At 44.8% G+C, this 19,293-nt stretch overlaps 1 protein-coding gene across 1 annotated transcript; it reads right to left on the bottom strand.

Annotated features, from left to right (window-relative positions):
* Positions 1-6,466: 6,466 nt before the first annotated feature.
* Positions 6,467-7,414, bottom strand: LOC141051462 (olfactory receptor 52E8-like). The gene has a single exon (XM_073548387.1). It carries the CDS (start codon positions 7,412-7,414, stop codon positions 6,467-6,469), a length of 948 nt encoding a protein of 315 aa, XP_073404488.1.
* Positions 7,415-19,293: the final 11,879 nt, after the last annotated feature.

The following is a 19,293-nucleotide window of genomic DNA, read 5'->3' as shown; positions in this document are numbered from 1 at the left end:
ATGAGTACACTATATGTAATCGGAAGACAAGGAACCTTCGTACTCATCAAATCAGGGACCAAGCACGGGTCTCCACTAAGTGTCTCTCCATGAGATGATGTCGTTACATCCCAATACAGCTTTTTATTATTGTTAAAAAAAAACACACGAGTGATGTGAAGGAGACGGGCATCTGTCTCTGGACATGAAGACCCCACTGTGTACTGAGGATTGGGTTCCAAGATCTAACGTAGGTGCCAGCAGGTAAATAGCTAATGGAGAAGTATAGGTCCTGATACGTCAGTGCCAGATCGATAATAAAGGAGTAACGCAGACACCAGAATTAGATCTTCCTAAAGACAACATAGGCGATAAGGTTCAATAATGTGTACACACATGTGCGAGGCCCGAATAAATAAGATGTCCGATCCATAAGTATCTAAGTATAACCTTAGCCTTATCGGGAGCCCAGTGTTACATTCTAATATATCGAGACCATGTTATTGAGCTCCTCCACTGCTCAGCCTGAACATTATGTGGTTTGCCACATGACTCGGCTTTGCATCAGGAAGTTATTTCGCAGTTTCCTCTGCACGTCCATACGTGGTGTCTTTTTCTTCTGTATGTCAAACTCCATATTTCTATGGATGTAGGATGGGAGGTCAGAAAATCTCCTGGAGGTGGGATGGTGACGGGGGCACATATAGTGCATTTGACCCCAGGAGTTTAGGACTCTGTAGTGGGCAGAGGATCAGAAGAGGTAACAGAAACTGCTCGGCAGGGCTGTGGAGTCGGTCCATATAAATTGACCTACTCTTAGTGCTGTTTCCATGATAATTTGGGAAAGTTCTGAAATGTCCTATAAATGTCTGTTCTGTCCCTGATCTCAGCTGTCAGTGGAGATGAATCTGTGCTGCACTTTATGTACATGCTCAGTAGTCACCGGGGCTGTGGAGTCTGAGTCTGTGGTTTGGCTTACCGACCCCACAGTTCTGCTGCTCGGGGGGAAGACAACGGTAACACATCTTCCTTTCAGGATACCAATAGATGGATCAATATACAAACCCCAAACTATTCTTTAATTATATAAACAGTAAAAAGATTAAAATTGATGGTGTCGGCCCTTTAAAGAACAATGAGGGTGAAATCATAGAGAGCGATGTGGGAAAAGCAAATGTTTTAAATACTTTTTTCTCAACAGTGTTCACACAGGAAAAGGATTTGCCAGGGGAAATGCAGAGTGATAATGTAAACTCTCCATTAAGTATTACCTGCCTAACCCAGGAAGAAGTGCAGAACCGCCTTAGTAAGATTAAAACTGACAAATCCCCAGGCCCTGATGGCATTCACCCTCGGGTATTAAGGGAGTTAAGTAATGTGATAGACAGGCCTCTATTCCTTATATTTAAAGACTATAGAAACGGTCTGTTCCTTTTGATTGGCGGCAAGCGAATGTGGTACCAATATTCAAAAAGGGGTGTAAAAGGGAACCTGGAAACTATAGGCCGGTAAGCTTAACATCTGTTCTGGGTAAAATTTTTGAATGGTTTCTAAGGGATACCATTATGGAATATCTCCATGTTAATAAATGTTTAACTCCATATCAACATGGATTTATGAAGGATCGCTCCTGTCAAACTAACCTGATCAGCTTCTATGAGGATGTAAGCTCTCAAATGGACCCAGGAGAATCATTGGATGTCATTTATCTCGACTTCTCTAAAGCATTTGACACTGTCCCACATAAAAGATTAGTAAGTAAGAGGAGAAAGCTTGGGCTAGGGGAAAATGTGTGTAGATGGGTAGGTAGCTGGCTTAGTGATAGAAAACAAAGAGTGGTTATTAATGGGGCATCCTCCGATTGGGCCAGGGTTACTAGTGGGGGACCACAGGGGTCTGTATTGGGCCCTCTACTATTTAATATATTTATTAATGATCTAGTGGATGGCTTACACAGTAAAATATCAGTATTTGCAGATGATACAAAGCTATGTAAGGTAGTTAACACAAACGAGGACAGTTTGCAGCTACAGACAGATTTGAGTAAACTGGAGAATTGGGCTGAAAAATGGCAAATGAGGGTTAACCCAGATAAGTGTAAGGTTATGCACATGGGAAGGAGAAACAGATGCTGCAATTACTAAATGGGAAACTGCTGGGGAAATCAGACATGGAAAAAGACTCAGGCATCTTAGTCAATAAGAAGCTAAATTGGAGTGCCCAGTGTCAGGCAGCTGCCACCAAAGCAAATAGGGTCATGGGATGCATTAGAAGAGGTCTGGGGACACGAGATGAAAACATAATTCTCCCTCTGTACAAATCACTCGTCAGACCACACTTGGAGGATTGTGTGCAATTTTGGACGCCGGTGCTCAAGAAAGACATTACTGAACTTGAAAGGGTTCAAAGGCGGGCTACTAAAATGATAAATGGAGTTGGTTCACTACAATACCCAGAAAGGTTATCAAAATTAGGTCTATTTACTCTAGAAAAGAGAAGACTTAGGGGAGACCTAATATATATGTACAAGTATATCAGAGGGCAATGCAGAGATCCCTCCAATGAACTGTTTGTACCAAGGACTTTGACAAGAACAAGGGGGCATTCTCTTCGTTTGGAGGAAAGACAATTTCTGCACCAGCATAGAAGAGGGTTCTTCACGGTAAGAGCAGTGAGGCTCTGGAATTCTCTTCCTGGAGAAGTGGTGATGGCCAACTCACTGAATGAATGTAAGAAAGGAATGGATGCTTTTCTTGTGAGTAACAGTATGGAAGGTTATGAATAACAGAATATTATAGGTAGATGGCTGACCCAGCTTAGGGGAAGGAATTTTTTTCCCTATGGAGAAAATTGGCTTCTACTCTGTGGGTTTTTTGCCTTCCCCAGGATCAACAATGCAGAACAGCTGCACTAAAAATAGGCTGAACTAGATGGACATAAGGTCTTCCTTCAGCCTCCAAAACTATGTTATGCTATGTTACTATGTTAATATGATTTGTAATGAAAATGACCAGGGCTTCTAAGATGAATGATTATATGGAGCATAATAAAAGTTCACTCCACGCAGACAGATCTGAAATCCAGAAAAGTCATCAAGGGGTTCTCGAATATTCATTAGTCTACACTAGTAATGGAGAGAATGCTCATCTATTGCTGTAGGAGTTGTTCTAAGTTGTTGTGTAAGATTCTTATGCTTACATGCCTAATAAGTGTATTGTACAAGCCAACCAGCTCCAAGAAGATCAGTACCCCAAGTAGAAATAAAAAAGGTGAAAAATATAAATGTGCAAAATCATAATAAATTCACCAAAAATTCCCTATTAAAATGGTTTTGGCGAAAATATATACAAAAGAAAAAAAAGAGTACTTCATTGGTATGTCTGAATCCTTAACAATGCATGTATGACTACTCAATAGATCACATGAAGTCATTCTCCCCCTCTACTTCTTGGTCAGACCTCATCTGGAATACTGGGTCTGGTTCTGGACGCCACATTTTAAAAAAAGACATTGGAAACCTGGAGCAAGTTCAGAGAAGAGCGACCAGGATGGTGAGCGGACTGCAAAGCATGTCCTACGAGGATGGGTTACAGGATGTAGGAATGTTTAGCTGCAAAAAAGAAGGCTAAGAGGAGACTTAATAGCTGTCTACAAATTTCTGAAGGGCTGTCACATTGTAGAAGGATCATCTTTATTCTCATTTGCACAAGGAAAGACTAGAAGCAATGGGATGAAACTGAATGGGAGGAGACACAGATTAGACATTAGAAAAAACTTTTTGACAGGGTGATCAATGAGTGGAACAGGCTGCCATGAGAGGTGGGGAGTTCTCCTTCAATGGAAGTCTTCAAACAGAGGCTGGACAGATATCTGTCTGTGATGATTTAGTGAATCCTGCATTGAGCAGGGGGTTGGACCAGATGACCCAGGAGGTCCCATCCAAATCTAACATTCTATGACTCTTTTGTTTCTAATTACTCTTCTGATGAGGCTTCTGTGACCCTGATCTAGATCCTACAGAACATGAGTGGACGGAGCTGAGACCTGCAGTCTGGAGAAGACGCCTCCACACCTGAGACACGAGAAGCCATCATCCCTGTGGTCGGAGACAGAAGTCTCACAGAGAGGCCTAGACATCGTCTGTCTGCAACGGTCACCTCCAAAGATTGTGAAACAAAAATATTAAGTTATGGGAACCATCACTTGTGTCCAGGACGCTCTCATTAGTGTTTTTTTTTTTAAATATTTTTCTGTTGAACCAAAATTCAAAATCAAAAAAGCAAAATCTGATTCTCATTATTGATATTCAGCAAATTTACATGGAATATCACTTCTGTCAGTCACCAGTTCATTGACCATGTTTTTTTCTTTTAGTTTAATAGAAAAGCAACAACAATTTTTTTCTGTGTGTGTAATGATGTCAATGGAAACAAATGGATTTGGAATGAGACGATATAAAAACGGGAAAAGAAGTTTAGTCTATAATTTTCAAATAGAGATAATGTACAAATATATAAAACATAAATGCCGGCGACATAAACGAGCAATAGAATATAAAAATAGACAAGAAATGATTGAGGCATAGCCTAAAGTTTAACAAAACCTGATCCCACAGCCGAACCAAGAAATAACATGAATACTCTACGAATCGGCCTAAATATGCATTTAGGAAGCAAAAAGATTGTGTGGCCAAAGCCTTCCGCCAGTTTCATCTAATACACATCATGAGCTGCAGGAGGTCGGAGGGGGATTTCTATTTTGGAATCTGAAGTCCATTTTGAGACCCCACTAATTGTTTCTTTGGATTCTCTACAGCCTGGGTTCACAGCCTGTGGAATGTCTACTGGAGGGTCTTACTGTGTGTAAGGGTATGGCACACAGGATATTTATTTTTTTTTTTTTAGTTGAGTCTTCTGAAAAACACCCAAAATTTCACTTAAAAATGCTTGAAAGACGCTTTTTATATTATAACTAGTTGGTGGCCCGATTATAACGCATCGGGTATTCTAGAATCTGGTCAGCGGGAGACCGACGTTCAAAAGATGGTCCAGGACGATCCACCACGATCGGCGATCTCACAGCGGGGGCCTGGTCGCTGCTGTGTGTCACACTGAGGCTAAGTTCCCACGTTGCAGATTTCCGCAGCATTTCCACAACTTCCGCCGTGGGAAAAACGCATGCGAATTTGCATGCGTTTTCCCGCGGAAAACATGCGTTTTTCACGCGATCTTCGCTTGCGGAATTCAAGTGCATTCCAAGCGATTTGAAGCATCACTTGGAATGTGATTGGACAGGTTGGTCACACTTGTCAAGCATAGTGTTTGACAATTGTGATCAACATTTTACTATTGAGGCCGCCTATGCGGCATCAACAGTAAAAGATAGAATGTAAAAAATAATGAAAAAATAAATAAAAAAAAAGGTTATTTTCACCTTCCGACGGCCCCCGATCTCCTCTCCACGTGCCCGGCATCTTCCGGTCCCAGTAATGCTTAGCGCGAAGGACTGGAGATGACGTCACTCTCGCGAGAGCACAACGTCATCAGCGGTCTTTCGCGCAAAGCATTACTGGGACCGGAAGATGCCGGGTGCGTGGTGAGAGGAGGGAAAGAGTCCGGGGGCCGTCGGAAGGTGAGTATATCACAATTTTTTTATTTTAATTATTTTAATTCTATTTTTTACAGGTTTATGGTACCCAGGGCCTGGAAGAGAGACTCCTCTTCTCCGGACCCTGGGTACCGGCTAGCGCTGGTCATCTCCCGGCTGCGTCACCGCTGACCTCCGTGCGGCAGGAGCTCACCCGTGGCAACCGTCGGGATTTCAGCGGCTAGCACCGCAGATCTCCTGACGGTGGCATGTGTCGTTCGAATTCCGCGCCAATTTGCGCCTGTCGCTCTTTGGTCGCGGACGGCCGGGTGCGACCAATCAGTGACGCAGGATTTCCGTGACAGACAGAATTAGACGATTATATAGTAGATAATACGAGATTTTTTTTTTTTTTTATGACCCTGCTTACGTTTTTGGAATAAGAAAGTGAATGTCTCTCTTCCTAATGGAAACTGCTCCAATCTAGGCACTGTCTATGGATAAGTCTTCAAGAAACACTTTCAAAATGTTTAAACATTTTTTTTTTCAAAATTTTTTCAGTAAATGGCAAAAACTCCCCAAAGAAAGTGTTTCCTGATGTGGTTTCCATTAAATCCGTGCCTAAAAAAAATCAACAACAAACCATGGTGCATACACCCCGAGAGAGTTAATTGGCATGAGAAAGTTGACAAACTCCTCAATGTCCAACTTGTTGCTACGTCCTGTCATTGCTATAGTCTATCATTTCAGCTCACTGGTTGTGATATCCTATTTGCAAAGTTTTTTTTTATATTCTGTAGCCTTGTGACACCAGGAGCAATGGTAAAAAAAAAATCCCAAATTTAGCAAAATCAAAAATGTTAAAATAGTTCTTTCTTGATACTTTGATACTGTGATACTTTTATTTTTTATATAAAAATCTCTTTATTTCTTTTAGTCTATGAATCATTTTTACCTTTAGAGCTTTCGTCCTTACTCCAAACAGCAGAGGGTTGAGAAGCGGGGGTAACACCAGGGAAGGTGTAGACAGAAGGATGTGACCACTGATGGGGAGATTTGCACTACCCACTCTGTGTCGAATGAAGACGAATATGAATCCCACCAGAAAGATGGAGAAGTTGATTAGGTGGGTGACGAGCGTGTGCATGGCCTTCCGACTGGACTCTCGTGATAACTTATGACACACAAGATAGATCCGAATGTATGAGAAAATGATGAATATGGTGGAGAAGAGGAACATGGCAACGGTCACGATTGTCCCATATATGTTGTTAATGAAAGTGTTGACGCAGGCCAAAATAAATATAGACATGTTGTCACAAAAAATATTTTTGATTTGTGTCCCACATAGAGGAACCCTCAGGGTCAGGAGCAAGGCCACTATTATGACGATGAAGGAGGACACTAGAGACCAGACTAGAAGATGAGTGGCCTTCTTGTTGGTCATCAGAGTTATGTATTGTAACGGATGATAGACGGCCAGATACTGGTCGTAGGCCATAATGGTAAAGGTCAAGACTTCATAGTAGGCAAAAATTGAGACACACAGAGATTGGACGAGACAACCATTGTAGGAGATGGTCTTGGAAGACGTCAACAGGTCTATCAAAAACTTGGGGAAGAATGAGCAGCTCCCGAAGATCCCATTGCAGATGAGGTTACATATGAGGATGTACATAGGTTTGTGGAGACTTTCCTCCGTCAGGACCAGATGCACAATGAAGGCACTCAAGCCCATGGTGGTGAAGTACACAATGAGAGAAAAGACATAGTAGAGGAATCTATGATCTTCCATCTCCACGAGACCCAAGAGCTCAAAGCTGGTTTGGAAAGAAGATCTGTTTTCCATCTTTGCAAATTAGCTTGACTCGATCTGATGAGGATGAGATTTAGAGCAGAATTACACCATGAAAACCCTTTACATACATTTTTCTCACTTTATCAAAGTTTTTTTTAAAATAGTAGATCTGAATATGTGACACTGTGAGATATATCTTATGATGGGATAGTGACTTCTTCCTCATCCACCTGCAGACTATAAATTTTCAGAAACTTAGAGTAGGATGGAGATGCAGCTGAAGTATATCTCCGTGCACACAAATCTGCATGCTGTGAGAGGGGAGGAGGAGCTGCAGTGTAGAAACCTCTGGGTCAGACAACACAGAATGGCTCTGACATCGTCCCTGGAAGAACCTAATTACTAAGCAGGTATGAAGGCAAAAAAAAATCTGCTCTTAAAGGGGTCATTGGAGATTTTTTTATGTGCTGTATATCTATAGCTACAACGTAGTTGGGGGCAATTTCCTCGTTTTGAAAAGTTTTTTTATTTGCACCATTATGAAAATGGGTTTGAAACACCACCAAAATCCTAATTCCCCAATGGTCTTTTAAAAATGTCCTCCTTTTAACTACTTGGATCAAAATAACATACAAGTTATTGTAGCCGTTCTCAGGCAATCACCACAGGTCCCCAATGGTAACTGACAGCCAAGCTCCTGCTTCAACATCAAAGATAACTTTAATCTTGGCCATTCAACCCATTGGACACTGTGATCAATAGCTGCTTCAGGATCTACACGCTTTGCGGACCTTTCCACTTTTGCCTATCAGCCTCTGCGATCGTGGGAAGCCGACAGGTTGCTGTATCATCTTCACTCCTAAAATGAAAACGCTCTCTCCCATATATCAATAGGTAACACTTCTCTGCACTAAGTGTTCCATAGCGTCCATTCATGAGAATGTATAATAAAGGAAGTCAAAGATAGGAAAATCTGGACTTCTCAAGATGCCACCAGGGCAATCCCAGAGCAAGCACAATATTGACATCCCTGCAGCAGTCAGGACAGGAGCGAGCAGATGGACCCATCTCATGGCTGCTTACTTGACTGTTTAAATGGGATTATGTGCCTATCATCTCAAATATGACAAATTTTGAATTCGACAGATCACTCAAAATTGGCCAGGAAATTCAACTAGAATTTAATGTGAATTGAATGTTCCTTTAATGCATTAGCCTCCCTCCAGACCTTAGGGTGAAAAATAAGACCTTGCCACACACATCCTGCCAATGCAGCCCCTCATATGGTCCTCTACACCGCTTCTTCTTTCCTAGTCATGTCCTAGCTTTGGGTAATGCACATTGTGACGTCAGAGGCCTACTCTCTATCAAAAGCCCTGGCACAGATACAATGTGTGAAGAAGGAATAATGAGGCCAGAGAGAGCTCCATAGAGATTCGGCGGTGGGATTGGTAAGTGGTGGAGTTGTCTTTTTTAAAAAATTAAAGCAATTCTTTTCTCTCTACATCCAAAAAATATGGCTTTCACCACTTTGCGGAATTCATCTGACGTGAAACAAAAAAATTTGGACTTAAGATAAAATGATTTATTTGTAAAATTCCAAGTAAATACAATTCACACAATCAGTTCACTCTCTGGACTCTCACTTTCTGGACTCACACTCTGGACTCTCACTCTTTTCACTCTCTGGACTAGACTCTCACTCTCTAGACTAGACTCTCACTCTCTAGGCTAGACTCACTCTAGGCTAGACTCTCACTCTCTAGGCTAGACTCACTCTCTGGCCTCTCACTCTCGACTAGACTCACTTTCTAGGCTAGACTCTCACTCTCTAGACTGGAATCTCTCTCTAGGCTAGACTCACTCTCTAGGCTAGACTCTCACTCTCTGGCCTCTCACTCTCGACTAGACTCACTTTCTAGGCTAGACTCTCACTCTCTAGACTGGAATCTCTCTAGGCTAGACTCTCACTCTCTAGACTAGACTCTCACTCTCTAGGCTAGACTCACTCTCTAGGCTAGACTCTCACTCTCTGGCCTCTCACTTTCTAGGCTAGACTCTCACTTTCTAGGTTAGACTCTCACTTTCTAGGCTAGACTCTCACTCTCTAGGCTAAACTCTCACTCTCTAGGCTAAACTCTCACTCTCTAGGCTAAACTCTCACTCTCTAGGCTAGACTCTCTCTGGCCTCTCTAGACTACACTCTCACTCTCTAGACTACACTCTCACTCTCTAGACTAGACTCTCACTCTCTAGGCTAGACTCACTCTCTGGCCTCTCGCTCTCTGGCCTCTCGCTCTCTGGCCTCTCGCTCTCTGGACTCTCGCTCTCTGGACTCTCGCTCTCTGGACTCTCACTCTCTAGGCTAAACTCTCACTCTCTAGGCTAAACTCTCACTCTCTAGGCTAGACTCTCTCTGGCCTCTCTAGACTAGACTCTCACTCTCTAGACTAGACTCTCACTCTCTAGGCTAGACTCACTCTCTGGCCTCTCGCTCTCTGGCCTCTCGCTCTCTGGCCTCTCGCTCTCTGGACTCTCGCTCTCTGGACTCTCGCTCTCTGGACTCTCACTCTCTAGATCTAGATGATCATTGCGAGCGGCTGCTCATGAGTACATTGAGATTGACGGACCCCAATTTAAAGCATCAAGCCGAAAATACCGAAAAGTTCAACATTATGAACCATCAATATTTTCATCTTTGTGACTTTTCAACCTTTTACATCCAGATTTCCAATAAGTAGTTAAAATGCAGATCCCGGTGACTACCCTCCTCCACAACTTACCAATGCTGTAGGACAGGCACGGGTCAGGAGCCACATATTATCTAGGTGAACTCGTCCTGTTATGTCCTCCATGTAACTTTCTACCTTCCCAGCTTCATCGTTCGCCTTCTTATATTTACCTTTCCATACGTTTCCACTGAGATTCATGGATTAGAAACTCCCAAAGGATCAAGTTCATCAGTATTAGGAAATGAGCAATTTGTATTACAGACAGATGAGGTCTTCTGGCTTTCATGAACCCCTCTGCGATCAGAAGTCCCTGATGATGATTTTTTTTTTATCATCTACTATTTTTGCTTGTTTTTTTTCATATATAGAAATTTTTTTTCCTCTAATGTCCTGACCCAGAGATTCCTCTTTTGAGCCCTTATCTTCTTCTGTAACTGAATCATGCAGCAAAGTACAGTATTAAGCCCCGTTTACATTTAGCAATGCACCAGCATTCCCGACCACGATACGACCCGGTCAGGATCGCTGGTGCATCGCTAAATGGTCGCTAGTGAGCTGCCACACAGGATCTCAGCAGTGATGCAGCAGCGGTCGTTCCTTACCTTTCAGACGCGGCGATCCTGATGTCCTCTCGCCCGCGTCCACGCGTCGCTCGTCGGCGCCAGCAGGAAGCCGCCGACGAGAAATGGACGTGAACGATCTCACGCGATCAGCGATAGACAGCGGGGGAGCCGGTCGGAGGTAAGTATCACACATAGCAATATCGCTGCTGCGTCACAAAATCGGTGACGCTTTAGCGATATTACTAGTGATGTCGCTATGTGTAAAACCCCCTTTAGAAACATATTGTCAGATGATATAAAAGTTGGGGTTTTTCTCAATAGTTCTTTGAAATGTTACTCTGCTTGGAAGGAAGCTGTTCAGCCATAGGCAGATATAGTTACATTCCAAAAGAACACATTTGCTGAAAAAATACCTCCCAAATTTAGCCCTAAATCCTTTATATAAAGCCTCCTCGCCAGTGGGTGTCTTTACTGCTCTCAGCCATTCAGTATCCTTTCATTTCATTAAAGAGACAGTGGACCCAAATGGCAGATTTCATATTTTATGTAAAATTTAATCCAGTAAATACATATTAGTTACTACATATGCCACCAACTCATGACAAATAAAATTCCTGAATAAATTAATGAAAAAAATAAATGTGAATACTTTTCTGCCCAATGATGACAAAAGTATTCTACCTTTCACTCCTAGAATACTTTTGTCAGCATTAGGGAGAAAAGTATTTACATCGATTTTTCTGGCTAACACGGTACCACTATATAATTTATTATACATCATGAAAAAATGTTTTAAAAAAAACAGGAAGGTACCCTTATAATTTTAGAGGACTCAACAGCTTTCTCCAGAGGTAACTGAGTGACACTTAATAATTGGTTCATGTGTGAACAGTTTGTTTCTCTAGTCACCTTCCATGACAGCCACCTTGGAGGTTGTCTCCCCACCCTAATAGGGGACAGGAACACAAAGAGGTTAAATAACCCTCCCCTTCCTGCTACCTCAGTGTTTTTCCTGTCCCCTGTCGGGGCATGAAGAGGTCACAAGGGGCTGCCGTGGCCAGCGAGCGGAGCCCCTATATACTTACAGAGCTGGGCAGCCGAGGTCGGGGGGTTCGCCTCTCCATGCGCTGCTCCCGTCTCCACCGCGGTGTGACTCGGGACATTGCCGCCCCTCCGGGGTAAAGCGGGGCGGTACGGTGCCTGCCGGGGTCCTGCATAGCTCTCCGGCTCCCTCCTTCCTCCTAGCGCCACATTGGAGCCAGGGCGTGCGCGTCAGAGGGGGCGGGCAGTCGACCGGAAGTTGCAGTGACGCGCACTTCCGGTTTGCGGCCTCCGGCGTCCTAGGAAGGGGAAACGCGCGCCGGCTCCCGGGGAGACCTGGGAAACGATCACAATGGCGGCGGGGGTCGAGCATATCCTCCCCAGGGAGGAGGGAGGAGCACCAGGAATGAACGCCCTAATCACCCTTAAAAGGGTGCAGCAGCTCCAGGTAAGCGCAGAGTGTGTGTGCAGAATGGACGGTGAGAAGCCCTCAACTGCAGCATCTGCGGAGCCCAGCGTTCCCCCTCCTACAGTGAGTAGTGGGGCCGGTCCCTTGCCTGTCAAACGAACTGGTGGCACAGGTCTGAGTAAGCTTTCTCTTCTCTTGCAGGAAGACAAAGCCTCTGCCCCCTAAAAACCCCCACAAGTGTGGTATATGTGGTGCCAGGTTTCCTTCTGATTACAGAAAGAAGTTATGCCAGCCGTGTATGCAAAATATACTGCGTACTGAGCAACCCTCCCTGTTTGACAGCATAAAGACTCATTAGACAGGAGGTTCAGACCTCCATACCAGCCCAAACCCCGGCCCAGGGCCCTGCCCCAAAGAAGAGGAAAAGGGCACCTATAGAAGCCGACTCAGACTCAGGAGAGGTCCGTTCCTCGGGGTCGGAGGAGATTTGGGAAGATGAGGGCTCCACGTCCACCTCCAGTCATGATACAAAAAAATACTATTTCTCCTCGGAGGATATGGAGGAGTTTCCATGGTAAGAAATACCATGGGATTGGAGGAGGAGGTTAGGCTCTCAGTCCAGGATGAGATGTTTGGAGGGTTGAAACTCAGAGGCAGAAAGGGTTTCCCGGTTCATGAGGTTATACAGGATGTAATAACTCAGGCGTGGTCTTTCCTCAAGAAAGCACTTACGGTGCCCTCTGAGCTAAAAAATCGGTTCCCCCTAGAAGGAGAGAGTTCCATTTGGGAGATCCCTAAGATAGACGTCCAAGTGTCTAAAGTCACTAAGAAGACATCCTTGCCCTTTGAGGATGCCTCCCAATTGAAGGATCCGATGGATCGCAAAATAGAGAGCCATCTTAAAAAGTCCTGGGAAGCCTCTATGAACCTGCTCAAAGCAAATATTGCATCCACCTGCGTAGCCAGATCGTTGTTTTTCTGGCTACGTACGTTGGAAGACCAACTGTCGGGGGGCACTCCAATGGAGGAAATCTTAGACTCCCTGTCAATCCTCCAAAAGGCAGCAGGCTATTTAGCTGACGCTTCAGGAGAAACGGTACGGGTGGCAGCAAGGTCCCTAGTCCTCTCAAACTCGGCCAGGAAAGCCTTGTGGCTGCAGTCATGGGGAGGCGACATCACTTCCAAAACGAAACTTTGTGCCATCCCCTTCCAGGGACACCACGTGTTCGGGTCAGACATCCTTGAGAAAGCTTCTGACAAGAATAGGTCACTGCCGGAACAGAAACCCATAAAAAGGCGTTTTTTTTTCATCCCTCAAGGGAACAAAGGGCGTTCAGAGGGAAGGGCAAAACAGGTCGATGGAGCTACCCAAAAGGGGGTAAAGGAAGAAACATCCTTGTGCCCCAACAGCAGCAGCCCCCCGGAAAAGCAGTGACTCCCGGGTAGACAGTTTTTTGCCCAATGGCAGGCCACGACCTTGAACCAGTGGGTCCTGCACACTATACAATTGGGCTAGAACTGGAGTTCGAGCATTCCCCCCCCCCGCATGCCCTAAGGATTACCCCAGCGCATTCCCGAAGTCTGCAAAAAGTTCTGTGGCTTCAGTTAGAAGAACTGCTACGGGAACAAGTGGTCTCGTATGTACCTCAGGAGGAGGGCAGGGGACATTATTCTCGCCTGTTCCTGATAAAGAAACCCTCAGGAAAGCACAGGCTCATTATAAATCTAAAATCCCTGAACTCCTTCATCAGGTACCGTCGATTCAAGTTGGAGTCAGTAAGATCAGCGATTCCTCTTATTGGACGAGGCTGGCAGATGGCGACAATAGACCTAAGGGATGCGTATTACCACGTACCCATTCATCCGGACCACCAGAAGTTTCTGAGGTTTGCGGTCACCCACGACCGAGGAATCAGCCACCTTCAGTTCAACGCCCTGCCGTTTGGGGTATCCCCAGCACCAATGGTGTTCACGAAAATCATGAAAGAGGCAGTCATCTTCATTCGGCTTCAGGGGATATGCATTGTACCGTATCTGGACGATCTGCTTATTGTCACCCCATCAATAAACCGGCTGAACCAGGACGTTATTAAGGACCCTACAGATTCTCAAAACTCTAGGGTGGATACCAAATCTAAAGAAGTCAGCCCTCTGTCCTTCCCCGAGGAAAAAATTCCTGGGGATCCTCTTGGATTCAGAGAACAGGACGTCCTTTCTTCCCGAAGATCGTCAAAAAGACCTTCGGCAGAAAATAATCCGGTTCAGAGACCAAAGGGCGCCGACGCTGAGGGATGCCATGTCCATCCTGGGCTCTCTGACAGTGTGCATTCAGGCGGTGTCCTGGGCACAAGCTCACACGCGAGTCCTCCAGTCGTATGTCCTGACAAATATGAAAAAATATCCAAACAACCTGTCAAAAAGGGTTCTACTTCCAGGACATGTAAAATCGACCCTCTGGTGGTGGCTGAGGCGAGGAGTAAGCTGGGATCAGCTTCCTCTAAAAATACTATGCACCAATGCCAGCCTGAGGGGCTGGGGAGCCGTAGTCGAAGATTCATACTTCCAGGGACAATGGCCCCAGAACATAAAGGCTGGATCTTCAAACCTAAGGGAGCTGACGGCAGGGGAAGAGTCACTGAAGGCCGCAGCAGCCCTTGTCAAGAACCATCATGTCCGGATATACTCCGACAACGTGACCACGGTGGCATATCTCAGGCATCAAGGGGGCACAAGCTACGCCAGACTTAAGAAAGTAGCAGCAAGGATCTTCCTCTGGGCAGAGAAGCACTTGTTATCCATTTCCGCGGTACACCTGAAGGGGTCGGAAAACATCCAGGTAGACTTCCTGAGCAGGAAAGACGTCCATCCAGGAGAATGGTGTCTGAACCAAGAGGTGTTCCAGGCTCTAGTCTCTAGATGGGGGGGATCCAGAAGTCGACCTGTTCGCGAATGCACAAAATACAAAGGCTGCGACCTATTTCTCCCTCAGTCCCACGTACGGAGCCATTTGCCCATCCATGGGTCTTCAGACTGGCCTACGCTTTTCCCCCAATCCCGATGCTGGCAAAGACCCTACAAAAGATCAGGGCAGACGGAGTCAAGACGATCCTGGTGGCTCCGATGTGGCCAGGACGAAGCTGGTACAGCGCTCTGTTGGACATGGCCCAGGAAGGTCCCTTGCTATTACCCCAGAAGACCAACCTCCTTTTTCAAGGTCCGTTGCTACACCCAGACCCAGCCAAGCTATCCCTAGCAGCCTGGTTATTGAGGCCAACATTCTGAAGGCCAAAGGGTTATCAGATGAGGTAATTCGGACCCTTCAAAAGAGTAGAAAGCTGATAACGAATGCAATCTACGGGAAAATATGGAAAAGATTTTCCTCCTGGTGCCTCCCAAAGGTCCCTGACCCCGCCCTTCCAAATATTGCCCAAATACTAGACCTCCTACAGAAAGGGTTAGATCTAGGGCTTACTCCGAGTACGTTAAAGGTACAGGTATCTGCCCTAAGTGCCTTTTTTGACCAAGACCTAGCCAAACACCGCTGGGTCAAGCGGTTCATGATAGCAGCAGGCAGAATTCGCCCTTCGCTCCCTAGCTGGGTTCCCCCCTGGGATCTTAATTTAGTGCTTAATAGCCTAACACAGGCCCCGTTTGAGCCCCGGTCAGAAGTTCCATTAAAAATGCTCACACTCAAAACTGTTTCTTGTGGCGATCACATCAGCTAGACGGGTGGGGGAGCTACAGGCCCTTTCAGTACAGGATCCTTATCTCCTACTCAATTCAGATAGTATAGTACCATGCCTAGACCCCTCCTTTATGCACAAGGTGGTGTCAGACATTCATAGAAGCCAGGATATCGTGTTGCCCTCATTCTGCCCAAGTCCTTCTAACCCGAAGGAAGCGAAATTTCATACCCTGGATGTTCGCAGGGTAGTTCTCCTTTACCTCGAAGCAACCAAGGATTGGAGAATTGATCAGAACCTGTTCCTTCAGTATTCAGGAAGAAATAAAGGGAAGAAGGCGGCAAAGAACACGATAGCGGGCTGGATCAAGCAGTCCATCTCTCTGGCATATTCTGCAAGACATCTCTCTTCTCCGGAGTCGTTAAAGGCCCACTCCACTCGATCAGTCGCTACGTCCTGGGCAGCAATGGGAAATACATCTTCGGAGCAGATATGCAGAGTGGCCACCTGGTCCTCTGTGCACACCTTTACTAGACACTATAGACTGGATTTCAATAGGGATCTGACGTTCGGCAGACGCGTCTTGCAAGCCGTATTCCCTCCTTAAAAAATTAACGTTGGCATGACTCCAAGATGTCAGCTCCCTAGACTACCCTTATTCACCTTCTACGACAGACTCCAAGGTGGCTGTCGTGGAAGGTGACTAGAGAAAATAGAATTAGACTTACCGGTTACCGGTAATTCGGTTTCTAGGAACCTTCCACGACAGCACTAATTTCCCTCCCTATATGATATATTTACCTGATGATTCCTGCTCTACTGGCGGTAACTATTCATGCTAGTATGTTCAGAAAAAACACTGAGGTAGCAGGAAGGGGAGGGTTATTTAACCTCTTTGTGTTCCTGTCCCCTATTAGGGCGAGGAGACAGCCTCCTAGGTGGCTGTCATGGAAGGTTCCTAGAAACCGAATTACGGGTAAGTCTAATTCTATTTTTCCGCTACTTAAAGGCTTCTTCACGGGAATTCACCTTTTATTCAAACCCACACAAATTCTTCCAGAATTGATCTTTTACTAACGGATATCTCCTCGCTTCAAAGATTCCCAGAATGTACAATCGGCAATATAACATGATCGGATCGTAACCTGCAAAATCAGACCTAAAACACCCTTAAATAATTTCAGGGAATGAAAAGTAAACTCCATTATTCTTAATTGTCCCACCTATAAAAAAGAAAAAAAAAGATATTGAAAAAGCAAATTTAATTACCGTATATTTTATAGAAACTTCCACCTTTACTATGTCCCCAGCTTTCTTATGGAACGCTCACAATGCGGTGATACGCAGTACCCTCATTCAACTCCCCAAAATTCAGTGAAGGAAAAACAAAGTAAATAAAATGTTCAAAGAATAAGGGTAGCCTAGGGAGCTGACAGCTTCAATAATAAATCATCCAAAAAGAGCAAAAAGAAGCCATGTCTAAAATATGTCAATCTTTACTGAGATACTAGATGAAGAGCCCGGCGCTGCCCGGGCATAGTAACCAACTGTGGTTAGTTATAGCAACTTATAATTATCCTCCATCCCATAGTCCCGTGCCCATATACCCATCATACATATCCACGATCCCATAGTCCCGTGCCCATATACCCTTCATACATATCCACGATCCCATAGTCCCGTGCCCATATACCCATCATACATATCCACCATCCCATAGTCGAGTGCCCATATACCCATCAAACATATCCTCCATCCCATAGTCCCATGCCCATATACCCATCATACATATCCTCCATCCCATAATCCCATGCCCATATACCCATCATACATATTCGCCATCCCATAGGCCCGTGCCCATATACCCATCATACATATCCGCAATCCCATAGTCCAGTGCCCATATACCCATCACACATCCTCCATCCCATAGTCCCATGCCAATATACCCATCATACATATCCTCCATCCCATAGTCCCGTGCCCATATACCCATCATACATATTCGCCATCCTATAGTCGAGTGCCCATATACCCATCATACATATCCTTCATCCCATAGTCCCGTGCCCATATACCCGTAATACATATCCTCATCCCATAATCCCGTGCCCATATACCCATCATACATATCCACCATCCCATAGTCCAGTGCCCATATACCCATCACACATCTTTCATCTCATAGTCCCGTGCCCATATACCCATCATACATATCCACCATCCCATAGTCACGTGCCCATATACCCATCATACATATCCGCCATCCCATAGTCCAGTGCCCATATACCCGTCATACATATCCATCATCCCATAGTCCCGTGCCCATATACCCATCATACATATCCACCATCCCATAGTCCCGTGCCCATATACCCGTAATACATATCCGCCATCCCATAGTCCAGTGCCCATATACCCATCATACATATCCACCATCCCATAGTCACGTGCCCATATACCCATCATACATATCCACCATCCCATAGTCCCGTGCCCATATACCCGTCATACATATCCGCCATCCCATAGTCACGTGCCCATATACCCATCATACATATCCACCATCCCATAGTCCCGTGCCCATATACCCGTCATACATATCCATCATCCCATAGTCCTGTGCCCATATACCTATCACACATCCTCCATCCCATAGTCCCATGCCCATATACCCGTCATACATATCCTCCATCCCATAGTCCCGTGCCCATATACCTATCACACATCCTCCATCCCATAGTCCCATGCCCATATACCCATCATACATATCCACCATCCCATAGTCCCATGCCATATACCCGTCATACATATCCGCCATCCCATAGTCCAGTGCCCATATACCCATCATACATATCCTCCATCCCATAGTCCCGTGCCCATATACCCATCATACTTATCCGCCATCCCATAGTCAACCATTATGACATAATGAGCGGTGGGGCTTGATTCGCACACACTTTTTCCCCATTATGTAGATAGGGGCAAAATTGTTTGGTGAATTGGAACGCGCGGGGTTAAAATTTCGCCTCACAACATAGCTTAGAACACTCTCGGCAGGGCTGTGGAGTCGGTAAACCAAACCTGCGACTCCGACTCCTCAATTTCCCTTACACCGACTCCCACATATATTGCTTATATTTAAGTAAAAAATGTATTGTAGTACAATGTGAACATCAGACATTTAATCATTTCTATAATACAATAATCAAGATATTTAGCTAGAACATAATATCTATTTATTGGAATACAACTTTAGAACACAAAAAACTAATAAATTGTAAATATGTAATACACTGTATAATATCGATTACATACATACGGTGCAGACCAAAAGTTTGGACACACCTTCTCATTCAAAGAGTTTTCTTTATTTTCATGACTATGAAAATTGTAAATTCACTCTGAAGGCATCAAAACTATGAATAAACACATGTGGAATTATATAATTAACAAAAAAGTGTGAAACAACTAAAATATGTCTTCTATTCTAGGTTCTTCA

This window comes from Dendrobates tinctorius, unplaced genomic scaffold, assembly GCF_039654945.1.
Source record: "Dendrobates tinctorius isolate UK_male_01 unplaced genomic scaffold, ASM3965494v1 ptg000157l, whole genome shotgun sequence".
Taxonomy (NCBI): Eukaryota; Metazoa; Chordata; class Amphibia; order Anura; family Dendrobatidae; genus Dendrobates; species Dendrobates tinctorius.
This window is presented reverse-complemented; position numbering and strand designations above follow the sequence as displayed.